We start from the raw sequence: 27,533 nt of genomic DNA, 5'->3' as shown, positions 1-27,533 counted from the left end.
ACTGCGCGCGTTAGCTGTGCTAGGTATTCCTTAAACTCTTCCCCCAGCACTGTGGCAGCCCTGTGTGCATCAGACGCCCTCCTAACAGGAGAGAGCGGCGTGTGCATTCTTCTCCCCATCACAATTTCGTACGGGCTTAAATGGTGATCCTTGCATGGTTGATTTCTGAGTTGGAACAGTGCTAGGGGCAGACAATATACCCAATTTTTTTTCAATGTGCTGCATAATTTCGATAAATTGCTTATGAGCAGCCCGTTGATCCTCTCCACAACTCCATTGACCATTGGATGATACATCGAACATAGTTTATGTTTCACCCCCAGAAGGGAGGTTACTTCTTTGAAGAGATCATTCACAAAGTGCGTGCCGCTGTCTGAACGGATCACGTCACATATTCCCCACCGCGAGAATACTTCTCGCACAAGGAACTTGGTGGCAATTTAGCATCAGGATGGTGACAGGGGCCCGCTTCTACCCACCGTGAAAAAGGGCATACCACCACAATCAAGTATCTCGCTACATTACATCTTTCTCCCATATCGGCGTAGTCGATATGTAGTTCTCTGAATGGACCTGTAGGGCGTGGCAAAGTGCCACGCAGAGTTCGTAATGTCATTCCTGAATTGTAAGTTTGGCATGTAGTACATTCGATTACAAATTTAGACAAGTATTTGTGCAGATTGGGAACAAACCAATCCTCCTGAATGTCTGAGGCGATGTGTTGTTTTGCAACGTGAGCTGGGAAGTGCAGTTGTTGGAACGCTACTTCTAATAATTCTACAGGCATTACTACCTTGCCTGTCGTTTCCTGTCTCCAAATGAGATCTGTGGCTGATTGTTTACATCCTCGTTTGCCCCACAACTCCTGCTCTTCCGGTGGGGCCCTTCTCTGGAGTTCTATCAATTGTGCTATGAGCGTGTTACTGTATGCTTCTGCTGGTTGTTCTACTGTGGCTGTTTTTACAACGTACTCTGATGTTGGTGTCTTATTGAAGTACGAGGCTTCCTTTGCTGCTGTGTCGGCTGCCACATTCCCCAATGAGACAGCGTCTGTGTTATTGGTATGGGCTTGGCATTTAACCACTGCCACTACCGATGGTTCTACTAAAGCTTCTATTAGTTCATTTAGTAACGTGGCATGTTGTACGGGGGACCCGTCTGCTCTTCTGAACCCTCTCCTTCGCCAGCGTGATAGCCCTGAGTGAACTGTGGTGGTGACGTAAACTGAGTCTGAATATATTGTTACGGCACAATCTTTGGCTGTGTGTAACGCACTGATTAGTGCAGTCAGTTCGGCTGCTTGTGCAGAGTAAAGTGAGGGGAGGCGCTTTTGAACAATCACTTCGTATGTGTCTTCTTCCATGCACACTACTGCCATCCCTACATGTTTCTCTCCTGTCTCTGAGTTTATGGATGCTGACCCGTCTATGAAATAGATTTCTCCTTCTGTAAGGGCATTTTCTTTTGCTTTGGGAATGTCATCGCCCTCTCCCTCATACGTGCTACAATCGTGTTCCTGTAAATCCTCAGTTGTGCATGGCTCTCTAATCAATGTGGCTGGGTTCACTGTCTTGCATCTGACCACGTGTACATTTGGACTTGATATTATTATTTCATAAGCAGATGTTCTCTGTGTTGTGAGAGTAGATTTTGATCTTTCCACGATAGCAAATAATGAGTGTTCCGCATATAGCGTCACTGGAACATCCCATTACGATCGTGGCACTTTTCTCAATGGCGAAGGCCGCTGCAGCGAGGGCCTGTTCGCAAGCGAAATGACCCTGCATTACTGGGTCTAATATTCCACTGTAGTACGCTAATGGTTTGTGGCCTAGCGATGTCTTTTGTGTCAATACTGCTGTCATCAATGTTCCATTGCTGTGTGAAAACAGGAAAAAATCCCTTTCATAATCTGGATTTGCAAGGACTGGGGCGTCTGCAATAATGTCTTTTAATTGGGAGAATTGGGCAATTGTCTCTTGTGTCCATTTTATTGGGGCCCTGTTCTTCTGTGCTTCCTTCAGTGCTTGTAGCATTGGCTGTGTGTATGCTGCATAATCGAGGATCCATGATCGGCAATAGTTACATATGCCAAGAAATTTCTGCATGTCCTTCACTGTTTTTGGTATGATAATGTGTCGAATGGCCGCTGCTCTATCTGGTAGTATTCTTTTTCCATCTTTTGATATTTGCTGACCGAGATATACAACGTCTGCAAGGCAGTATTGTAACTTTCCTTTGTCCACCTTGTATGCCTTGGCAGCCAATACGTTAAGCAGTGTTATCGAGTCTTCTCTACACTCTTCTTCTGTTTTGCTGCAGACGAGTAAATTGTCTACGTACTGTATAATGGTGCTCCCTACATCTATGTTGCCGATGTCTTCTCATAGTACTCTGTTAAAAATGCTTGGGCTCTCGCAATACCCCTTTGGGAGTCTGCGGTGTTCATATCTGCTGTTTCCTAATGTAAAGGCTGCAAGGTACTGCGACTCTGGTGCGAGTGACACAGAGAAAAAGGCATTTTTCAGATCAGTGACAGTGAAGCAAGTTGCCTCTTTTGGTATACTGCACAATATTGATGCCGGGTTAGGCACTAATGGGAACTCTTTTTGGATGATGTCATTGAGTGGGCGGAGGTCCTGGACCATTCTCCATGCCCCTCCTTTCACTTTTTTAATTGGAAAAATCGCTGTGTTGCATGGGGAAGTTGATGGCACTAAGATACCTTGGCTTAGGAGTGCGTTCACTGTTTCTCTAATACCTTCCTCTGCTTCTTTGGATATTGGGTATTGTTTCACTCTAGGTGGGAGGGCACCTGGTTTCAGTTTTATCTTTATGGGAGTCACCTCATGCAACAATCCCACATCGTGTGGCCCTGTAGTCCAAATTTCAGGTGCTACCCTGGCCATGTCTTCCTCAAATATTGTCAGTAGGGCCTTTATGTTAGCCATGAGTGGGTTGTGTATTTCTCTGTATTGGATCATAATGTCACATGGTATGCTTATTTCCATTATTATTTCTCCACCCCCCTCGTAATCGGTAAACAATCCTTCATCAGTTATATCTTTTAGCATTATGTTCGGCTCTATGCATAGCACACTTCTCCACTCGCGTCCCTGCGCCTCCATGCCTATGACCACAATGCGTTTGTTGGAAACTTGAACTGCCTCAATGTCTGTAGATATGATTGTGCCTGGCACTACATCTGTTGGTGTGATTGGGCGGAATATGAAGTCTGATGGTATTCTCCACTCTTTTTGTGTTATTTCAGGCACTACTCGGGCTAATACCTGTATTCCATAGACGAACATGTCCATGTCAATAGGGATCCCTCTCACTGCAACTTCCTTTATAATCGTGCTTATTATCAGGAGTGCTCGTACGGGGCATACCCCTGGCGTCGAGCACACTATCCCTCTTTCAGTAAAAGCTATGGTCATGTTTAACTTACTGAGCAAATCTCGTCCCATTAAATTGATTGGCACGTCTTCGTAATACAATAAGGGTGCGCGCACTGTTTTTCCCCCTACTGTTACATCAAGATCTTTTGTGTAAGGAACTTTTAAAATAGCCCCAGAGAACCCCTGTGTCTCCAAATTTCTTCCCGAGAGCTGAAACCGCCCTTCTGTGAGACATGATTTTTCTGCTCCAGAGTCTACCATAAAGATAAACTGCTTGTTTCCTATCCCTGCCGCCACTAGTGGTTCCTCATTTGCACTTTGTGTGGTGGATAGGACTGGGCACGCAAGTACTCCCTGTGGGCTGTCCTAGTCTTGGTATCTTTGCTGACCTGGCACTGAAAAAACGTTGTCACCTACGACCGTTACGCCACGGAATGGTGCAGGGGCACCGTTTGCGGCTGCTGCAAAAGGGTTATTGTTTATGTTCCCTACTGAGTTTTGTCTTGCCATGTGCTGTAGTGCGTTTTGCTGTTGTGGCTGCTGCTGCTGTTACTGCTGTTGTGGGGCTGGCTGTCTTTGTTGCATTTGGGGGTCATAGCAGTACTGATCTTGTTGTCCCCCCCCCCATTGGAGCTCCACAAGGGCTACCTGGGTGTGGGCAGCCCCACCCCTGTTCATTGTTCATGGGTTGCTGCTGTTGCTGCTGGAAATACCCTGATGGTCGCATTCTACAATCTCGTGAATAATGTCCCCATCTTCCACAATTCCAACATGACCCCTGTTGTCCTCCTCTTGGTCCTTGCCCACCATACCCTCTGTTTCCCATTCCTCCGTATCCTCCCCTCTGCCCACAGTACCCACCTCTTCCTTGGGTCGGCCTGTTCTGCCACTGTGATCCTTGGCATGGCTGTTCCTCTCCGTTCCACTGTCCTTGGTCCTCTCCAACCCACTGCGCTGCTATCCCAATGGGTCTTCCTCCCGCGTTTTCCTCTCCTTCGTTTCCTCTGTCTGCGGTTACACTGGCAGTTATGGCGGGAACCTTCACTAATTTCGTCTGCACTAATTTTGCTTCGTCGGCCAGCCTCTTTTGCGTGACCTCCTTTTCTTTCTCTTTGATCCTCCTCCAATGGTGTACAATTATGCTCTGAATTTCAGGCCACCCTTTGGCTTCGATCCCAGCTATTTTGTCCAAGGCCTTCTGCACCTCTTTCGGCAACCCCTTTTTAATGATAAAATAAAATAAAGCTGTTGATTGATTCCATGCCGTACCAGTTTCGCTTCTCCATAAGTCTTGCACTCACAAAATGAATTGCGCAGGATCCTCGTTCTCCTCCATCGTGCACTGCATCACTCTATGTAAATCTAGAACGTCTGGAAATGCACGCCGCAATGCATCCCACACTTGTACTCGAACATTGTTGAATGGTGATCCATCGTGACGATCACATCTCATTGTTACTCCTGGGAACCCTGCCCTTTCCCAGATTGTGTCTGCTTGGTCCCCGATTGCTGATACTAATAAGCTTTTCACATCACCTATAGCTAATGGCACGCCTGCCATGTTCTTCTCAAATACATGTATCCACTTACCTGCTCCTCCCGTCAGCGGGGGAGGAGTTTTAACAGGTTGTTTTTGTCCATTTGGGCCCACGGAATATAATTTGGCCTACCTGCTCCTTTATGTATCAGTGGCATTTGTAGTTTCTGTTTCTTTCCTGTTTATCTCGTTCTCCCTTTTTTCATTTTACTTACCAGTATGTTCCCTGCCCTTCCTGTTCATTGTCTTAATCTACCTTGCCATAATGGTGGTGATAGTGTGTCTGGGTAACGGCAGTTTGGCAGTGGGGAACCCTCTGCAGCAGCTGCCTCTTCGTATTCATCTAAATCATCCCATACTTCTTCTATTTCTGACTCTAGCTCGTTATTATCCTCCCAGTTTTCCTTGGGTTCACTTCCTTGTCTTTCACCCAGATCTCCACTTTGTTGACTCTCCGGTGTGTCTGGGCGTATAATTCTTACTGGCTTGTTATTCAATTGGAACAGGAACTGTCCTGACTGCCACTCTTGTTCTTGTCTTTGCTGTGATGACGTCCCTTGCGATGCTATAGATTGCCCTGATACCGAGGATGCTGGGGTTGCATTGCTTACTGTCCCTATCGGGGGGGGTGGGTGAGATCTGCCAGTGACAGCGGGGGTACCTCCCCTCCCCCTGGCAACATTTGCCCTTTGTCACATAGAGCTCTTAACCGCGTTATTTCCATTTGTGCGTGTGCTAGCTGGCGATTTAAATCGCCTGTTAAACGTGCTATGTCCACAGGAGGTGCACTCATGGGGCCGTACAGGCCTCCTTTGTCATATGGTGGAGGCTCGGAGGCTGTTGCCCCGCCCTGAGCAGTGGGGGTGGGTGGTATACACAGGGGTTCACTAAACCCTACTGCTGGCCTGGTCATTAAGGGATAGATTTTTGTTACTTCGTTCTGGATTGTAGTTGTTGAGTACTCCCCTTTTGGTGTCCCGCTAACTTCTTCAGGTATTTTCTGCTTTTCTATCATTCGGCTTGTACCTACCTCTGCCGTGGGGGTAACTTCCTCGAACATTCGCCATAAATCTAATACTTCTCTCCGGTTCTGTACCTGTTTCCCTTTGTATCGTGCTAGCAAATGTGTTGATACTAGGTCCAATACTCTTTTGTCGAATGATCCTCCTTCTGGCCAAATTGGTATAACCCCATCTCCTTTTATCTCAGTGATCCAGTGATCGTGATACTTCTGTATCCTGTTGCTATATAGTGGAAGGTGTTGGAAAATATGTGCCAGTGGCGTTACTCCCCCCATGGCAATGTTTCTTTTTCTTGTGTGTTCTGGTACCCTTGTGTCCCTTCCCACCTCTCACTTGGTATGTCAGTTACAATATGTGAAAATACGTTCTTTATCAATGCTCTCAATTATGGTATGTCACATTAGCTGTTCTTTCTGAGAGGTGTTATCTGGTCACCTCTCACAATTTATTTCTTTGCCTATTCATTAATCACAAATTACTTGTACTGAAATACTTTGGCGTATTCAACAAGACGTATACACAAAGCAGACCGACAAACATATAATCATGCAACATATACATGCACTGCCTGCGCGCGTTTGTTCTTTCCCTATTCCCGTTACTGTCTCTGATTTTTCTTCTTCCCTATTCTACCTACTATTCTGCATTCGCTCCCCACCTCTTTCACCTTTATTATGTCTCAAGATTTCTTACCTTCACGGAAAAAGAATATTCTAAAACTACTCCGAGTCTACTCAATATACGAGACCCCTACTATTTTCTCTTTATCTCTATTCTGCATTTGGTCGGGACAAATGCTATACGGCGCCGCCTTCTATCCCGTACGGGCTAGGATACCACTTCTCTTCTTCTCACTTCTTACAACACCTAATGTCCATATAAAGGATAGATCAGAAAAGCCTCACCATCACTCACACAGACCCTATTCTTAACTACCTTCCCTTTGTTTGCTAATTCCCTTCTTCCTGTATTTTCCCCTTACCGTCCTTTGGGGTCTTTGCAACCGGGACTCCACGTGTTCAGTCAGGTACTCCGAGGGTCGCCGCTCACGGCCGGACCTCGCTCAGGTCCGTCCCCCAACCAAGCCGTGGCCTGCCTTGGCGAGCAGCCTTTTCGATCGGTATACGTCAACCGGGAACCCTTGACCCTTTCTTCTTGGTGTGCACAGTCTGGTCAACCGCGGAGGCGATGGTTTTGCTGGGGGCGCCCTGGATCTCGCTGCCGGGCGGCGCAGGCCTCGAGGCACCTCTCTAAATCACGTTGCGGGGGTCACCAAAAATGTAGGTGCCTTTCCCCGCTTACTACGTGTGAGAGAAAATAAAATAACCAACACTACCCCTGTCGGGGAAGGAGGCACCGAGACCCGGCTGCAAGAGTTCAAAGGATGGTTTATTTCTCCAGCTAGGAAATAACCCAAAAAACCCTCCCCAACATTTACATCAAACTTGTATATTTATTAATTAAAGTAACTCTAACAAAAAGTGCTAAATGGACCCGATTGGCCAGGCGGTGTGGTGCTATAGGTGTGGGTGGCATCTCTTCCTTCTGGTTGGCTGAGTGGCTGACGAGATGACGGACGTCAAATATCTTGTGTTCCACGCAGGTCAGGCTCCGGTCGCTGTGGTCACTACCTAAGCTAATATGTTGCTTTCGAAAAAAACACTAAATAACAAATTATCTAAAACATTTTATGCTACTTTTCATATATCTACACAAGTTACACATAATAAGTATTGTCAGTAGAATTGAGTCAGTCGTGGCTTTAATTAGAGGCCTTGACCTTTATTGTGCATGTAAAAAGAATCAAGCTGTGTTTCACATATCTCCTAAACTTCAAACCTATTAGTATGAGAAAAAACATATTGTATTAAAATGCTTAAGGTTAGTAGTGGGTGTGTTGGGTGGGTTTCGCAGCACAGGTCAGGGTCTGGCACTTGAAAGAAATACCTTACAGGGAGCGCAGGGTCAGGATGGCAATACATTGTTCTAATGGGGGTGGGTGGCTTGCACGTTTATGGGGACGAACGAGCAGAAAGTACTTAGCTCATCTTGGTTCACATGCTGGTTCTCATGCTAGCAGTGATCTCGGAGGAAGAAAACTGTATCATATTGGTTGTTGCAAATTTCTCCGGCTTCAGCATGAGAATGGAAGCGCAGGCTTCTGAGCTGCCAGAAGCACGGAAACTGCTCTCCTGAACATCCGTGAGGACCTGCTCTCGAACCTTGACTCTAACATTCCATGTGTTCTCATTTTGCTAGATCTCTCTTCTGCCTTTGATACTGTCAACCATACCATCCTGCTCAACCGTCTCCGTGATAACCTCGGTATCACTGGTCAGGCTCTGACGTGGCTGACCTCTTTCCTCTCAAATCGACCCTCCCAGGTCCAACTGGGGTCTTTCCTCTCTGACATCTTCTTCTCTACCTGTGGTGTCCCCCAGGGATCTAACCTCTCTCCCTGGCTGTTCAACCAGTATCTGGCACTTCTCGCCCACCACATCGCCGCTCTCTGCCCCTACTTTCAGTGCTATGCGGATGATACCCAACTCATTTTCAGGCTACCCTCGGCCTCCTCTTCTCCTTCCCTCATCTCTGACTGTTTTTCTGCTATCCAGGAATGGTGTGCCGCCAACGACCTCTGCCTTAATGCCAGTAAGACTGAGATTCTACTCATCGGCACTCCCACTCCCTCCTTCCCTGCTGCTCTCTGGCCGGCCTCTCTGGGCCCTCTTCCTGCTCCTACTTGCAAGGCAAAAAACCTTGGGGTCATCTTCGACTCCACACTCTCCTTCTCTCCTCACATATCTGACGTCTCTAAGAAGTCACACTACCAGCTACACCTCCTCAGAGGTATTCTTCCTTTCCTCTCCTTCCCCCAGAAGCTCACTGTCTCTAGAGCCCTGGTTCTCTCTAAGCTGGACTACTGTAACAGCCTCTATCTTAATCTGCCCGCCTCTACTCTCCGCCCTTTGCAACTCATCCAGAACAGGACTGCAAGACTTGTCCTTGGCCTCAAGCTCAGGGACCGTATCTCTCCAGGACTGAAATCACTACACTGGCTCCCAGTGACTGCGAGGATCAAGTTCAAAACCCTCTGCATTGTCCACAAGGCCGTCTGGGGCCTTGGGCCAAAATACCTTCAACTCTCTCTTCCTAAATATCTTCCTTCTCGAGCTCTTCGCTCATCCGCCTCCAACTCCCTCAGGGTCAGCCGCTTCTCCAAACAACGAGTTGGGGGCAGGTCTCTTTCCACTGCAGGGGCCTCCCTCTGGAACAGCCTTCCTACCTCCCTGAAACTTGAGGAGAACCACCTCCGGTTCCGGAAGCACCTCAAAACCTTCCTCTTTGCCTCCGCTTTCTCTCCCCCTCTCCCCTGCTAATATTACTGAAACTGCACAGAATCTGCAACTGGGCCATTCACCGTTCTCGGCCCAGCCACTCTCCCCTGCACTGCCTCCACGGCAACCCCTGCACTACGGAACTGTGTCTGTATCGATACAGCCCCCCTTCCCAGCACTTGTCTGCACTTACCTCGCACTTGCCACCAGCTGGCCCTTGTTATTTATCCTGTATGCTGTATGCTAATAACCCTGTACTGCACTTTCCCCTCTCCCTTTCCCCCATGCACTTTTCCCTTCCCCTCTACCCTTGCACTTGCGCGATCTGAATGACACCTGGCCTAGTAAGATCGTTGTCTGTCTCCCCTTGTTCCCCCCTGCCTCGTCGCTCCTTGAAACACTTATGTATAGGCGCGTTACAAATGCCTTATCATATCATATCGTAAGGGTGGGGACCAGCCAGCTGCCTGCGCGCCTTATGTGTGTGTCTCTGTCCTTGGCTGCTGCGGTGGAAGGGGAGCTGAGCATTGCTGTACTATCGCAGTGAGGCCTGTTTACCCAAGATGGAGTCGAAAGGGGGCACAAAAGATGGATGCCCTGTGTCCTGCTCAGTAGTCCCATCTATGTAGCAGTCAACCGTGGTTAACTTTACATAAGGGCACGGGGCAATCCCACTACCGGAGGCACGTGGTCCAAGCCTTGTACTGAGGAGTGTGCAGCGCGAGGGGGCCTGGGGACTCCTCACTCCCTTACAATAGCAATATTATTCTTCCTTCAGGCACTACAAAGGACACCTGAACATGCAGTAAAGGGGTGGGTGAAGAAGTGGGAGAAGGGCCCAGCCAGTGTTTCCATGACATCTCCAGATTAATGGTCTTCTTTCCATTGCACTGACCTTTAACCAAAGTCTCGGTGCATGTAGGCCATTTTGAACCAAACTCTTTGCCCTGACGAGGGAAAGGCAGGCAGACGCCGAGTTCAGGGTTCAAGGTGCTAAAGATCTGCATGGTGACCTCTGCTGTTGCACAGAGACAATTCTGGAAGCTACCACTTCTATGATGATGATAGGTTATTTATAACGCGCTTAATACCCATAGGTTTCTAAGCGCTGACCCGGGGATCAAACCAGTGTGGCTCCATGTTCCCTTGCTTTCAAGGCGAGCACGTTGCCCCTGAACTATCCTCCTATCTCTTTGGCCAATCAACTAAGGGTGCATCTGGATATATGCTGTGGGCCTCCTTAGCAAGCCAGAATTGTCATATCACAGACTACCTGTTTTCAGACAAAATCGTAGGATTATGATGTACTGGAAACTAGCCTTATACATAGAGCGTGCCACAAATTGCAATTGGCCGATTTAAATGTGTGGGTTTATTTGTCCTCATACTCCTGAAATATGGAAATAATGCAGCCATTGACTGGAATATGATACTGTTTTTTCATATCTTGTAGCTGCTGCTAAGAAAGCCTTGGTGCCGGCCCGGCTTGGGCAACTCTCTGTCTCTGATATCACCTCAGACTCCCTCCAGCTCTCCTGGAATGTCCCGAGCGGGGACTTCGACTCTTTCCTCATTCTATACAGGGATGCACAAGGGAACCCCCAGGAGCTGGCAGTCCCTGGGGACCTGCGGATTGCCACTATCTCAGACTTGAAGCTATCCAAGAAGTACAAGTTCCTGCTCCATGGCATCTCAGGGGCCAAGCGCTCGAAAGCGGTTTCCACTGAGGCAACTACAGGTAGGCTACAGAGGCTTGGCTTTTCCAGGTAACACTGGTGTTTGGCCATCACCGCTGGTGCTTTGCCATCACGCCTTTGCTGCTTCTGACATCCGAGAACTTATCATGCGATGATGGTTCTCGCATAGGTTTTCTGGGCTGCACGGTTGCCGACAATACCATGCAGGGCGAGCTGTTGGATCAGCTCTCTGCTGCTGTTGGCTTGGATCACCGTCCTGTTGCATCAAACCAGAATCCAGAGGAGGAACCAAAGACCTGTCGCGCGGGTAGGGTGCCTCCGCTGTGTCTCTATCTGAGGCTGGTGGTGCCAGGTGAAAATCTTTCACCAGCCTTTTATTACTAATGCACTTTCAGAGTTGAGGACCCTGCTTAGCTTCTGATGCGGTCTCAGCATGTTCACATGTCATGGGTGAGGCCACTGTATAGGCAAGAGTGGCCCTTACGCAGGTGCTGACGTGGTCTTATGCTATGAGGAAGACCACCTCCTTCTCTATGTATTTCTAGCTTGATGGTTGTTGTTTATATACCTAGATGGTCCCATGATGATATATGTACCCTGGGAGCGACCACTTTGTGGCCACATCTGATTGTCACGCCCACGTCTGCAATTATCTTATGTTTTCCTGTGCTATGGATGAGGCCATCTACTGAACAGCCTTCTGTCGAGCAGTCCTATGTTTAGCTGTGCACAATCTTATGATTTCATATGCCATCAAGGCTTTGCTTTAAGTGCTTTCGATGCAAAAGCATTTCCTGAGCTGTGCTGCAAAACTCGATGTTTAACATTGGACAAGGAAGTTTATAATTTGCTTGTGTTTCCAATCTGTTCGGCTCCCTTCCGGTGTACTGGAGGAGTGGGGCTGATTGATGGTTAGAAACTGATATTCATCCCTGGACCACTGGTGCCCCGAAAGTTGATTTGTCACACAAGGTGCTTCTTGTATCCACGCCATGCTTAGCTGCCACTAGGTCGCCAAGGTGCTTCTGGTTTCCACACCATTGCCATGGTACCACTGACAGTGCACTCTTAGTTTACACGCTCTTGACTAACTTCTACTGTGTCGCAAGGCACGTCTGGATCCCACGCCCTTGCTTAGCTGCTTTCCGCAGTGGCGGCCATTTCCTGCTGAAGGTGCTTCCCGAGGTGGGGCCACTTCCTGCTGAAGGTGCTTCTGGTTTCCACACCATTGTCATGTTGCCACTTCCAGTATGCTTTTAGTTTCCATGCTCTTGCCTAGCTTCTACTGTGTGGCAGGGCACGTCTGGATTCCACGCCCTTGCTTAGCCGCTTCCCGAGGTGGGAACCACTTCCTGCTGAAGGTGCTTCCCGAGGTGGGGGCCACTTCCTGCTGAAGGTGCTTCTGGTTTGCAGGCCTTAACCTCCTCAAAAAGGCTTTGTGGATGCTGGGATGAATGCACTGGGCATCTATGTTGCAAATCTGACCAAGTATCTCTAGGCATTGAGCTTTTAACCACTGTTAAAGGACTGGAGACTGGTTAGACTATAGAGAAAAAAGCCTCAAAAGGAAATTCTTAACTTCAGATAGTCCCACAAGGAATATGATTGGCTAAGAACTTCAAGGGTTTAGACCTCTTGTAAGGTCATTCGAAAGCCTTTTAAAGTGGAAACAAGCAGGTCGTTTTATGTTGGGTAATGGATGAGGCTATATCCAAGTAAATAAGCTTTCACTTTACAAGACATGGTTTGGCTGCTGACAAAATCTCATAATTTCGGTGACCATTGTTGAGGCCGTCCGGTGGATGATGGTGCGGGTGGGTTCACAGGCCCCAACTTAGCTGCATTGTTGACTTTGCTTAATAAACCCAATTGTTGCACATTTTCTTTGTGCAACAAGCTGCCTTACATGTCTGTCTAGTGTGCCAGGTCTAAAAGACTTAAAGAACCCGGGCAGCCATGGCTGCCGCTCAGAATGAAGGGGATGAAAGTGTAGAAGAAACAGCAGGTCTTCCATTTAGTCTTTGTATTTACTCTTCTGTTTTGCTGAAAGTAACCTAGGCCTGGCCAAGCTTCTGAGCACTGTTGTAAAGTGGGGAAGTCAATTCACTATGCAAGGCGAGCTGTTATGCTGTGAATAGTTCCAGGTTACACCGTGTGCCCGCAGAGCCTTCTCATGGCCTTGAGAGCATCCATGGATGGCATTTCTTTTTCGAGGGTCAGGCCACAGAGTTGTGGGCCACAGGCCCTACATAGATTGTCCTGCCCCAGTAGTCTTAGACGAGGCAATGTGTATGTGATATTATGTGTCTTCGAGTAGCACCATTCTGGCTGGGTTATGCCGCGCACCTTCAGGTACTTCTTCTTTTGAGATGGTGCTTTGGAGGTTTAATGTTTCAATAAAGCCAGAGAGTTGGCTCAGGCTTCCAAAGGAAAAGATCAGCTCTTCTATCCAGCCCAGCTAAATTGCACTAAGATGGGGCACATTCGCTCCCATTTTAGTAACAGATTTAGCACCACTTCAGGAAGTGTGTAGGACTGGATACGCAGCACAACACAATAACCAAAGTCCAGGCCTCAGCTTCCAGCAGAAAAAAGTAAAGTTTAACAAACCGTAAACAGTCAAAAGGAATAACAAAACCCAAATAGAATATTCAGGGACCTTTCAAGCATACAATACATATTATTTTAAGTTAAGCATGTTGCCCCCCAAAAGTTACAGGAACCCACCTCCTCCTATGCCCTATGATAGCATCCAAAACTTAAAGAAAACCTTATCCATGGCCTTGACAAGTTAAAGTTAGGGAAATAAAATTCAGATCAAGATTTTGGAGCCGCCCAAGACCAATGTTATGGATCTGGCCAGCTCATGAAGCATCTTTGTTGGATTCATGCATTGGGAGCTCCAGTTAAGGGTTTCATCCTCAGACGTAATCTCAAGAGCACTGAGACCCACTGAGGGCCTTAAGCACATGGCTCCCCACAGCTTGGCCTCTAACAGAGGTTAGTTGATGGTGTTGGACAAGTGCCCGGCCTGAGGGTCCGTATCGCCACATAGTTGATGGTCAGGGCAGGGCATCCGCTTGAAGCTATGTGATTTTCTTGGTACTTAGTGCACAGTTTTCACAGCATAACTAGATCTTGCAGCTTTTCATTGTTCTTCTCTGCAGACTTTGTACTTTCTCAGTCAATGCACAGGGTTAGAACACACATTGCTGTAGGTTTATTTTCTGCCTCAGGCTCTTCTTGGGTTGCCTCTGCCAAGGAGCCAGGTTACCCAGAGTCAGGAAGGATAGCAACTATATTCTTCCTTCAGGCACTACAAAGGACACCTGAACATGCAGTAAAGGGATGGGGGCAGAAGTGGGAGAAGGGCCCAGCCAGTGTTTCCATGACGTCTCCAGATTAATGGTCTTCTTTCCATTGCACTGACCTTTAACCAAAGTCTCGGTTCATGTAGGCCATTGGGAAGCAAACTCTTTGCCCCGACGAGGGAAAAGCAGGCAGACGCTGAGTTCAGGGTGCTAAAGATCTGCATGGTGACCTCTGCTGTTGCACAGAGACAATTCTGGAAGCTACCACATCTATGATGATGATAGGTTATTTATAACATGCTTAATACCCAGAGGTCTCTAAGCGTGGACCTGGGGATCGAACCTGTGTAGCTCTGTGTCGTCTTGCTTCCAAGGCGAGCATGTTGCCCCTGAGCTATCCTCCTATCTCTTTGGCCAATCAGCTGAGGGTGTATATGGATAAATGCTGTGGGCCTCCTTAGGAAGACAGAATTGTCATGTCACAAACTACTTGTTTTCAGACAAAATCGTAGGATTATGATGTACTGGAAACTAGACTTATACATAGAGCGTGCCACAAATTGCAATTGGCCGATTTAAATGTGTGGGTTTATTTGTCCTCATACTCCTGAAATATGGAAATAATATAGCCATTGACTGGAATATGATACTATTTTTTCATATCTTGTAGCTGCTGCTAAGAAAGCCTTGGTGCCGGCCCGGCTTGGGCAACTCTCCGTCTCTGATATCACCTCAGACTCCCTCCAGCTCTCCTGGAATGTCCCGAGCGGGGACTTCGACTCTTTCCTCATTCTATACAGGGATGCACAAGGGAACCCCCAGGAGCTGCCAGTCCCTGGGGACCTGCGGATTGCCACTATCTCAGACCTGAAGCCATCCAAGAAGTACAAGTTCCTGCTCCATGGCATCTCGGGGGCCAAGCGCTCGAAAGCGGTTTCCACTGAGGCAACTACAGGTAAGCTACAGAGGCTTGGCTTTTCCAGGTAACACTGGTGTTTGGCCATCACCGCTGGTGCTTTGCCATCACGCCTTTGCTGCTTCTGATATGCGAGAATTTATCATGAGATGATGGTTCTCGCATTAGCTTTCTGGGCTGCACGGTTGCCGACAATAACATGCAGGGCGAGCTGTTGGATCAGCTCTCTGCTGCTATTGGCCTGGATCAACGTCCTGTTGCATCAACCCAGAATCCAGAGGAGGAACCAAAGACCTGTCGCGCGAGTAGGGTGCCTACGCTGTGTTTCTATCTGAGGCTGGCGGTGCCAGGTGAAAATCTTTCACCAGCCTTTTATTACTAAGGCACTTTTAGAGTTGAGGACCCTGCTTAGCTTCTGATGCGGTCTCAGCATTTTCACATGTCAAGGGTGAGGCCACTGTATAAGCAAGAGAGTCCCTGTCTCGCAGTCCTGTGTTTAGCTGTGCACAATCTCATGATTTCATATGCCATCAGGGCTTTGCTTTAAGTTGAGGAGCAAGCATTTGCTTAGCTGCCCTTGCTTAGCTGTGCTGCAAAACTCGATGTTGACCTTGTTTATGACCTATGACCATTCCTACCTTTTCTGTGATGCATCAGGTTTAAAATAGAGAAACTCTAATGAGGCGGCCTTCTGTGTTCTCCCGCAGTGAGGGGAATGGGTGCACCCTCTATTAGAACATCAGTTTATTGTATGGTAAATTGGCACTGCTGGTGGAATTATTGTCAGGTGTAGAGACTGGTGTCTTGTGTCTGTGTGCAGGGACTAGTGCCTGAGCGGCCATTTTGTGGCAATTAGTAATAAGGCAAAGACTTCAAGATTTGAGCGGGGGTTCGGGGCCTTTTGGGGAACTGGTGTAATGTTCCATTGTCAACAGCACCAATCGCTGTGATATCAGCTCACCTGTCGCCGCCGCTTCACCCAATCTTCATGCAGAAGATGGGGGCTCGCACCCTTCTCTCCCCCACACCCCAGGAGGCTCATCTGTTTGGGTGCTTCTTTTTTGGGCGGGAAGAACCATCTGCCCCATTTTTATCTCTGCTGTGCCTGGAAATAGCTGGTTTGTTGGTAATGAGAAGTTCTCTGTCAACTATTTCTCGAATGTCTTGGTAAAATGGTATCTATGGACTTTCTCTGAAAAAAAAATACTTAAAAAAAATGGCAGCTACTTCAATACTTTAAGATGGCCGCCTTCAGTCACTGTACTGTGCATGATTGATATGAATGGTTGCAACTCTGGGGAAAATGGTGGCATTGTTCAAAACCAAATGTCTCCTCTCTCTATAGCTACGTAATATTTTTTGTGCACTTTTGTTTTTTTTTGTTTTTTTATTTGTTTGGCTGAATAATTCAACCTTTCATATTATCATTCAATTAATTAACAAACTCTTTACATAGACACTTACATTCCTTACAAGAAAACTCTTTGCACAATATCATACATTTACACTTTTAAAAGTTAAAATAATGAAAAGGTTATGATTCTTAGATATTAATACAAACTACATGTGTCACATAAACAATAACTACAAGATCACATAATCATAACACTGACATAACAATATTTACTCTTAAGAAAGATCTAATCTCAATTTACCTCTCTAAGTAGAATAGCATGCACATATTGGACCAGTGCAATTTGTGCACTTTTGTCACACTAGGGACATGGCAGTGCAGAAATTGTGTTATGTAAAGGCACCTTGTCCTAGCACTGCCTCTGCTCTCTGTTATTCTTCTTTGTAAGTCATTTCTGTTCTTAGAAAATACATGACTAGTTTATATAATTTTAAATAAAAGGGTTTGTTAAGTTGCGATCGAGAATTGCCAGAGTTCATTTGAGAGTGGAGTGAATCTGCCACCTTTACTGCCACTTCCTACGTTTTTATCCAAGGTGCTCAGTTGGATACACTGGCAGATTGTGGTCTAAATTTAAAGGAAGGATGACCTGTAACCTTTCAAATAAAAGCCTAGCGGACAAGAGATAGGCTTCATATAAACTCCTACTGCATCTCCTTACCAGCTGCTTGCTTTGCTAATTTCTGCCGCTTGGTCATGGACGACCGCAACAAAGTGCTGAGTGGATAAGGTTGTGTCTTCTGTCCATTTCCTGTAGCATCTGCTCCAAAAAAAGCAGTGGGTCGGCTCCCCAAGCTGGGAGACCTTTCTGTCTCCGAGGTCCAAAAGGATTCCCTGACCCTCTCCTGGACAGTCCCAGAGGGTGAATTCGACTCCTTCCTCATTCTCTACAAGGATTCCGAGGGTGCTCCGAGGGAGCTGGCTGTCGATGGGCATCTCCGAGCCACCTTCATCACAGGCTTGAAGCCATCACAGAAATACAAGTTCGCCCTCTACGGCGTGTCGGAGAAGCGACGGGCCCAGCCCGTTTCAGCTGAAGCAATCACAGGTACCTCGATGGCCACAGAGCACTCCCAATTCTTCCCCTGGGGAGGCCTGCCTGTTTGCCATCACCTTGACTTTGTGTTCGTTGAGTGTCTTCTGCTTGCGTGGCGGGGACCTGCAAGATTCGTGATCCTCCCGGGCCACAGCCAATTGTTGCTTCTGCTTTGACACCTTTTTGTCTAGTTCTACCACATCACATGGCTATGTGCAAGGAACATGCTTCTAAAAAGTTTAGAAGTAACGCTTGGCAATATGGCAGCCAACTCTACCATATTAGTGTGATGGGGGCTGATATTACTTCTACGCTCCAGCACACCTTGCGTTGAGTCCTTTTTTTGCAATGCATGAATCCGAGAATGATGTCTCTTGTAACCCTGTTCTGCAGAGGAGTCACCACCACAAGTATCAGAATGCATTGGATGGTAAGTGACAATGGGAAACAGTACAGCGGTTACCATGCAGCCGCGGTTCACCTGAAAACCAGGTTTCCCGGTCATTTGTCTTTCAGTCCAATGGATTCTCAGTGCAGATACTTAACTCCTCGGTTTGTCTTTCTGTGCCTGTGCTACACAAGCAGCGCTCTATATCGGACACTGTTTCTTTTGACAACCACTGATACGACTGCGCGGCCCTGCCTCTAATTCAGAGAAGCGCCCAATGAGCACTGGGAATACCCAGAGATAGTTTGGGATTCATGTACATTGCTATAGATGGTGTTTGGTTATATCTGTCTGAAGTCAGTGAATAGTAAACCCCTGCTCGAGGTGAACCCCCCCTTAGAGTCTGTACGTACTGGTGATAGCTCATAATGCCAGCCAATACGATTATGGTAATACAGATGGGGTAGGAAACCTTTGTGGAGGCCTGGGTGGAGAAGGTTAGGCCCATCGACAGAAAACAGGACTGAGGAGAAGCATCAGGGAACGGAGGTCTTTCCCAAGCTTCCAAGGGAGATAACGGCACCACACACTAACAGCTCATTGGATGCACCAACGTCCAATAGAATGCGCCTCTACATTAAGCAGCACAGTCAGTGGAGCTGAGGTGTTGAGGCATCACGATATCCCTCAAGTGGTGCAGGCACCACCACATTATGTTGGTAATGGCGGCACACTGTCGTTGGCCACGGTTCTTGCCGCATCAATCAGGTTGACTACCTGCTGACACGCATCTTCCTGCACTCCAGGTCTTTGCATCTGGGGACGTAGACTCCTCAATACCTTCACTGCTGTTGGGGGTCACCTGTTCAGTGGTTCCCCCGGCATCCACCATCTTTATACCCCACGGAGGCGGGAGTGACTGCTCTTGCACCTAAGTCAAGATTGAACACTTGCATCACCCCCATAATCTTTAGATGCCTCTCAATAAAAGTCTGTGCTTCCATCTTACAGATGGCAACACAAGACGCATGCGTTGGACTTTCTGTAACCTGCGTATAGCAGGGAAGGCTCTCCATGGAATTGACAGGCGTGAAGAATATATGGCGGGAAGGAGAGAGTCAAGAGAGGAAAGGGAGATTTTTAAAAGGAATTGATGCTGTCACACCACTGATTTTCCTCTGAAGATATTCGGCCACAGCCTGGCTACTATTAAAACAAGTTACCCGAATAGAGTTAATAAAGCAATATGAATGATATCAGGTAATATTACCCCCATAAATAATGTCGCCATCCATATAGTCACCGGGAAACGGCATAGGCGACATTCTTGTATGGCGACTTTTTTGCAGGATATTAACACATGGAAACATATGAATTCAAGAGTCAATCGCAGGGACTGAGGCAATAGTTGAATACGAGATGATGAGTTCTAGCTTGGAAGGATGAACCAGTGCACAGGCCCTATGAGAGCGGGGAATATTTTTAAAGGGGCACACGTTTGGTAAGCAGGCTGGAGACATTTGGGAGGTCTTTGTTGAGGCAGAGAGATATTTGGGCGGGAGCAAGTGTTTGAAGGAGGAAATGAAAGGAGAGTTGCACCTGTTTCTTTGTTTCAAGAAGAGGCAATAAGCAAGAGAACATTGAGACCAAAGTTGGTCTTATCAGGTTTTTAGACAAGGGCTCAAGGTGTGTGTATTTCCAGAGAGAGGGTTTTCAATCTCAGAGCGGTCATGCGGATGAAATGAGCTACGCGTTGCTGGGGACCGTTGGACAGTGGTTTGACCAGGAAGGATCAAGGGAACCTTGCTGGTAGAATGGCCATTTCTTTTGGGGAGGGCGATAGGCAGGCTGTGTCTTTGCTTTCCATGCCTCCTGAGACAAAGGAGCGTCAAACGTGCATTACCTCTCAGTGTGAAACTGCATCCCACTGGGTTATGACTGGAAGTGAAAAAAGGACCATAACTTAAATGGGGACCTGAAATATGACTGCTGGGGCAGACCAAGAACATCCAATCATGCCACCTCCTCTGCCGACACCTACCACACCGGAGCCTCAGCTTTGACCAAGTACATCCAATCATTCCAACTCCTATGCCGACACCTACCACACCAGAGCCTCAGCTTTGACCAAGTACATCCAATCATTCCAACTCCTATGCCGACACCTACCACACCAGAGCCTCTGCTTTGACTAAGTACATCCAAACAGCCCACTTCCTCTGCCGTCACCTACCACACCAGAGCCACTGCTTTGACCAAGTACATCCAATCAGCCCACTTCCTCTGCCATCACCTACCACACCAGAACCTCTGCTTTGACCGAGTACATCCAATCAGCCCACTTCCTCTGCCTCACCTACCACACCAGAACCTCTGCTTTGACCAAGAACGTCCAATCAGCCCACTTCCTCTGCCGTCACCTACCACACCAGAGCCACTGCTTTGACCAAGTACATCCAATCAGCCCACTTCCTCTGCCGTCACCTACCACACCAGAGCCTCTGCTTTGACCAAGTACATCCAATCAGCCCACTTCCTCTGCCGACAGGTGCCACACCAGAGCCTCTGCTTTGACCAAGTACATCCAATTAGCCCACCTCCTCTGCCAACACCTACCACTCTGGAGCCTCATCTTTGACCAAGTATTTCCAATCAGCCCACCTCCTCTGCCGTCACCTACCACACTGGAGCCTCTGCTTTAACCAAGTACATCCAATCAGCCCACTTCCTCTGCTGACACCTACAACACCGAAGCCTCTGCCTTGGCCAAGTACATCCAATCAGCCCACCTCCTCTGCCAACACCTACCACACCAGAGCCTCAGCTTTTATCAAGTACAGCCAATCAGCCCAGTTCCTCTGACGGCACTGACCTCACCAGTGCCTCTGCTTTGACCAAGTACATCCTATCACCCCACTTCCTCTGCCAACACCTACCACACTGGAGCCTCTGCTTTAACCAAGTACATCCAATTAGCCCACTTCTCCTGCTGACACCTACCACACCGGAGCCTCTGCTTTGACCAAGTACATCCAATCAGCCCACATCCTCTGCCGCCCCCTACCTCACCAGAGCCTCTGCTTTGACCAAGTACATCCAATCAGCCCACTTCCTCTGCCTCACCTACCACACCAGAACCTCTGATTTGACCAAGTACGTCCAATCAGCCAAGTTCCTCTGCCGACGCCTACCACACCAGAGCCTCTGCTTTGACATAGTACATCCAATCAGCCCGCCTCCTGTGCCTCACCTACCACACCAGAACCTCTCCTTTGACCAAGTACGTCCAATCAGCACACTTCCTCTACCGACACCAACCACACCAGAGCTTCTGCTTTGACCAAGTACATCCAATCAGCCCACTTTCTCTGCCATCAGCTACCACACCAGAGACTCTGCTTTGACAGAGTGCATCCAATCAGCCCACATCCTCTGCCATCAACTACCAGAACAGGGCCTTTGCTTAGACCAAGTACATCCAATCAGCCCACTTCCTCTGCCGTCACTGACCACACCGGAGCCTCTGCTTTGACCAAGAACATCCAATCAGCCCACTTCCTCTGCCATCACCTACCACAGTAGAGCCTCTGCTTTGACCAAGTACATCCAATCAGCCCACTTCCTCTGCCGACAGGTGCCCCACCAGAGCCTCTGCTTTGACCAAGTACATCCAATCAGCCCACTTCCTCTGCCGACAGGTGCCCCCACCAGAGCCTCTGCTTTGACCAAGTACATCCAATCAGCCCACCTCCTCTGCCAACACCTACCACTCTGGAGCCTCATTTTTGACCAAGTACATCCAATCAGCCCACCTCCACTGCCGTCACCTACCACACTGGAGCCTCTGCTTTAACCAAGTACATCCAATCAGCCCACTTCCTCTGCCGATACCTACAACACCGGAGCCGCTGCTTTGACCAAGTACGTCCAATGAGCTCACTTCCTCTGCTGACACCTACAACACCGAAGCCTATGCCTTGGCCAAGTACATCCAATCAGCCCACCTCCTCTGCCGACACCTACCACACTGGAGCCTCTGCTTTGACCAAGTACATCCAATCAGCCCACTTCCTCTGCCGATACCTACCACACCAGAGCCTCTGCTTTGACCAAGTACATCCAATCAGCCCACCTCCTCTGCCGACACCTACCACACTGGAGCCTCTGCTTTAACCAAGCACATCCAATCAGCCCACTTCTTCTGCTGACACCTACGACACCGGAGACGCTGCTTTGACCAAGTACGCCCAATGAGCCCACTTCCTCTGCTGATACCTAAAACACCAGAACCTCTGCATTGACCAAGTACATCCGATCAGCACACCTTCTCTGCCGACACCGACCTCACCAGAGCCTCTGCTTTGACCAAGTACATCCAATCAGCCCACTTCCTCTGCCGACACCTACCACACTGGAGCCTCTGCTTTAATCAAGTACATCCAATCAGCCCACTTCTTCTGCCAACACCTACGACACCGGAGCCGCTGCTTTGACCAAGTATGTCCAATGAACCCACTTCCTCTGCCGACACCTACCACACCAGAGCCTCTGCTTTGACCAAGTACATCCAAACAGCCCACTTCCTCTGCCGACACCTAACACACTGGAGCCTCTGCATGGACCAAGTACATCCAATCAGCCCAGTTCCTCTGACGTCACCTACCACTCCAGAGCCTCTGCTTTGACCAAGTACATCCAATCAGCCCACTTCCTCTGCCTCACCTACCACACCAGAACCTCTGCTTTGACCAAGAACGTCCAATCAGCCCAGTTCCTCTGACGTCACCTACCACTCCAGAGCCTCTGCTTTGACAGAGTACATCCAATAAACCCACTTCCTCTGCCTACACCTAGCACACCAGAGATTTTGCATTGGCCAAGTACATCCAATCAGCCCACTTACTCTGCCAACATCTACCACACCGGAGCCTCTGCTTTGTCTGGTGCATCTCTGCTTTTCCCTGCACTCCCTCGGTGCCTGCCCTATGTTTTTTATGAGACGTGTAATGTGTGTAATGTGAAATGTTGGAAAGTAGAGTCACTGAAGTTGGGTCGCTCAGTACTTGGGTGAGTTTGACTCCTTCTCTACTGATTTGTCTTGACTTTCAGCTGTCAGTTTCTTGAAAACCACACAAAAAAGGCAACTGGTGCCATGAAATAATGGCGTAAATTGCCCTTTTTGCCATGTTACATTGTGTGTTTTTGGGGGAGAGTGGCTGTTTTTTGTGCACTGTGAAGTATTCAGTTTGTCTACATTTTGAGTTTCACCAAATGTGTTTTCTTATTAAGGACCAAGGGGAAAATGTGTTGTGCCCCAGTCTGTGCCGCTGCGTTGCAGTCTTTGAAATAACAGTGAACATTGTGGGTGTCAATTTTGTATGCTGCTTCTTAGATCATTAGGGGATGGATGGGGAAGATCTAATGGAGAAGCGACTCGTTTGCACGAAAGACGCATTTTCCCACGGGGGGCACTAGTGGCCAATCCTGGGGGTGTTGGCAATCCTTCCTAAAGGTGGTTACGGAATCTGGGAGTTTGAGAGATTGCTCAACCGATATGGCAGCAAGACGCGTTGCCATTGTGGAGCAAGACAGTGGAAAGTGTAGGGCGAGGATATGATATGATATGATATTTTATTTATATCGCGCTCGTACACAAGTGTTTCAGAGCGCGACCAAGCAAAGGGAGGGGAACAGGGGAGAACAAAAATACGATCTTACTAGGCCCAGTGACATTAAGAAACAGATCAGCAGGGGAGTAGATGGGCAAAGGCAGAAGTGAAGAGGAAGCTCTTGAGGTGCTTCTGGAACCGGAGATGGTGCTCCTCAAGTTTCAGGGTGGTCGGGAGGCTGTTCCAAAGGTAGGCCCCAGAGGGGGACGTAGCAGGTGTTTCCTGAATGCATGCCCAAAATCTTAGTGGGAAGAGGTGTAGTCCAATCCTATACGGTCATGTAATATGTGCTATAGTGTGCTCGTCGCATACATGCCTCACGTCATGCATAGGGTGAGAAGAGCAAGGTGCCTGCTTCCCTATACCAAGCAAATTCATAACATTGAATAGATGACCCAGGCGGGCCTCTGAGTCCCAAATGGTAAAGATCGTGGGTCGTAAACATTGATTTTCTTAGTTTGAAGGAGCATCTGGACAGTGTTCAGTCCTCACGGAACAGATGGGCTGTATTCTCGACAATCCTGGGGTAATATTTTGTGGGCATCGCGCTCGCCTTGGAAGCAAGATGACGCAGAGCAACACAGGTTCGATTCCCGGGTCCGCACTTAGTAACCTCTGGGTATTAAGCATGTTATAAAAAACCAATTATAACATTATTAGTGAGGCAGGGGTCCGCAATTTTCTGCTCTCCAGATGTTTTGGACTTCAACTCCCATCACCCTTAGCCAACATCATCAGTAGAGAGAAAGGGGTTATGGGGGTTGTAATCCATAACATCTGGAGATCTACATATTGCAGACCCAAATCCCAGCGGTGGGCGGAAAGGCTGAGAAGACCTGGAGTTCGATTGTAAATGTCATGAAACAGAGGTAGGAAGGTGATATGCTTTCTTGTCCGCTGACAGTCTCTAGAAGGAATCACAGCCCCCAGCACATTTCTCTTCTCAAACCTGGCACAAAGTGTCAGATCTATGCTCAGCAAGGTTGACTAGGGATTTTCACGATGTGGCTGATGGAACTCCAACTATATACCTACTAAATGTTCTGTGTTGTCTTTAGCAGCCCGAGAGGACATGCCAACTCCATCCCCTAAGCTAGGGGAACTGACAGTGTCTGATGTCACCAAGGACTCCCTCCGGCTCTCCTGGTCTGACCAGGGCCGAGCATACGACACCTTCCTCATCCTCTACAGGGATGCAGAGGGCCGGCCCAGGGGCCTGCCGCTCTCGGGGGATCATCGCACCACTGTTGTAACTGGGCTGGTGCCATCAACCAAGTACACCTTCCTTCTGTACGGGGTGAACGGCAGGAACCGCAGCATACCCATATCAGCTGACGCCACCACAGGTATCAACCAGAGTATATGGGGGCGGGTATTGACCCTAGCAATGGGGGTGGTGGAAAGCGTTGTTTACATTCCAGGCAACCACTAACATATTAAGTTTGCATTACAGGGTAACAGGGATGCTGGCAACTTTGATGTGCATGAACTTAACCTATTGCATTTTCTCTTCCTATAATTATATTGCCTTATTCTTATTTTCCCTTTTCCAGCAATTCTAGGTCTTTTCCTTCAGAGCAATTAAAGTAGAAACACATTTGGTGTCCATTTTACGGCCTGCTTACAAGCAGGGAATCCGTTTCTTCCCTTTGCTGGTACTCGGTAGATCGGATTGTTTGCATTAAAATCTAGGGGATAAAAGGGGAGACCCATCAAATTGCTTACAGCATAAATTAACATTCACGAGGCCACCGAACATCTCCTGACGAGGACCTCTGAATCTGTGAATGTGAACAACTTGCATGAAAATGACGTGAACGCCAATCTCGCTTTTTTCCAGAAACGGCGGTGTCTCCATTGCCCATGCTAACAGACCTCTCCATTTCCAAAGTCACGGAAGACTCTCTCCGACTCTCCTGGACAACGCGGGGAGGGGACTTTGACTCTTTCCTCATTCAGTACAGAGACGCAGAAGGGAATCCCCAGGAGCGGGTGGTGGATGGGGACCAGCAGGAGACCACCATCTCTGGCCTTGTTCCTTCTGAAAAGTACACGTTTTATCTACAGGGTATTGTCGGTGAGGCACGCGTTGGACCGCTATCCAGTGACGTCATCACAGGTACTGATGGCCCAGTGGTAATCTTTGCCCAAGGGGTGCTTGCTTTTTATTCACATTGCTTCTGCAGATTTTGCAGATTCATACATCTGATTTGTGCTGATGAGCCGTCCCGTGCAAGATGTTTCTCTTTTCGCTAACAATGCTTCCATTCTAGGTCCGCGGAGAACACTCAATATCAGATTTTCTTTGTGTTCCATTGTAGCGTCACCAGTGAAAGCCTCGTCCCAACTCCCCGAGCTGGGGGATCTGTCTGCTTCCGATGTCACCGAGAAGTCTGTGAGGCTTTCCTGGACTTCCCACAGTGGGCACTTTGACTCTTTCCTCATTCAGTACAGAGATACCGACGGAAGGCTGCAGGAGCTGCCAGTAGACGGGGATCGGGAAGATGCCTCCATCTCCAACCTTGAGCCTTCCAAAAAGTATACCATTGTCCTCTACGGTATCTCCGAAGGGATGCGCACACAGCCCAGGTCAACTGAGTTCACCACCACAGCAGGTACTGATAAAGCTGAGCTCAGTTCTTTCCCCCTCCAGTGTTGGGTGTCTGTTGGCCTCCCCTTTCTTGAGTATCCAATTTCTGCAGGTTATTTTTTGCTGAAGACCTAAGGCATATCACTTTGGTATTCTTAGGGTTGGCACCTCTTGGTTTGTAGTGGCTTGGGACTGGCCAAATTGGACTTTAAAACATGATGTTGATCCATCATAGATATATCCCTGGGAAAGAGGGGGTGGGGTTTCCAGGCATTGACCATGAAATCCAAGTGCTATCACCAGCCATTAAGTGACACTGTCCCATTGCATTACGCATAGTGTCCAGAAAACATGGGTACAATTCCATTAACAAATTGACAATTCTGCTATACATGTGTATGCAGTGTCTGGGGCCCAGCACCTGGCATGTACTGTACGTACGTGAGAAGTATATAGGGTGTCTGGCTCAGGGCTCAATGTGCCGGAAAACAGTGACCCGTTGAGCTAGTTTTGGGGTTCAGGATAATCTCACTGTGCCTTGGGGAATGATGAGACTGGCTACACCCCATTGGTTGCAATTATGATTTCAGGAATATGGGCTTTCAATCCTTATGTTGGTAAACGACCTTAAGTATTGATGACAATCATAAAGAGACAATCTCTTGATGTGTGGAGCACAGCACCCATGTCTCAAAGGGATGTTGCCAGGACATGGCACTAAGACTCGAGAATTCAGCTGTGGCAGCTCTTTTTCCACACCTTCCACAGCTCACCAGACCAGCTGTTTGGCACTGTGATTGGCTCACCAGACCAGCTGTTTGGCACTGTGCTTGAGTCACCATACCAGCAGTTTGGTACTGTGATTGGCTCACCAGAGCAGCTGTTTGGCCCTGTGCTTGAGTCTGAGTCACCAGACCAGCAGTTTGGCACTGTGATTGGCTCACCAGACTAGCTGTTTGGCACTGTGCTTGGCTCACCAGACCAGCAATTTGGCACTGTGATTGGCTCACCAGAGCAGCTGTTTGGCCCTGTGCTTGGCTCACCAGACCAGCTGTTTGGCACTGTGCTTGAGTCACCAGACCAGCCGTTTGTCACTGTGATTGGCTCACCAGACCAGCTGTTTGGCACTGTGCTTGAGTCACCAGACCAGCAGTTTGGCACTGTGATTGGCTCACCAGAGCAGCTGTTTGGCACTATGCTTGGATGCTTGGAGA

At 48.2% G+C, this 27,533-nt stretch overlaps 1 protein-coding gene across 16 annotated transcripts in view; it reads left to right on the top strand.

The window, feature by feature from the left end:
• The window catches only part of TNXB (tenascin XB), a 687,232-nt gene that overhangs the window by 476,733 nt on the left and 182,966 nt on the right, over positions 1-27,533 (top strand). For 8 of the 16 annotated variants that reach the window (XM_069634959.1, XM_069634958.1, XM_069634957.1 and 5 more), the window contains 6 exons: positions 10,752-11,036; positions 14,977-15,261; positions 17,394-17,684; positions 24,788-25,075; positions 25,570-25,848; positions 26,051-26,344. In XM_069634959.1, the coding sequence (XP_069491060.1) occupies positions 10,752-11,036; positions 14,977-15,261; positions 17,394-17,684; positions 24,788-25,075; positions 25,570-25,848; positions 26,051-26,344 (1,722 nt within the window). The remainder of the gene's footprint in view (positions 1-10,751; positions 11,037-14,976; positions 15,262-17,393; positions 17,685-24,787; positions 25,076-25,569; positions 25,849-26,050; positions 26,345-27,533) is intronic. The other 8 variants (XM_069634967.1, XM_069634965.1, XM_069634960.1 and 5 more) reach the window with 7 other exon arrangements.

This window comes from Ambystoma mexicanum, chromosome 13, assembly GCF_040938575.1.
Source record: "Ambystoma mexicanum isolate Mex_15411 chromosome 13, UKY_AmexF1_1, whole genome shotgun sequence".
Lineage (NCBI taxonomy): Eukaryota > Metazoa > Chordata > Amphibia > Caudata > Ambystomatidae > Ambystoma > Ambystoma mexicanum.
The sequence above is the reverse complement of the archived record's forward strand: the minus strand, read 5'-3'. Positions and strand labels throughout refer to the sequence as shown.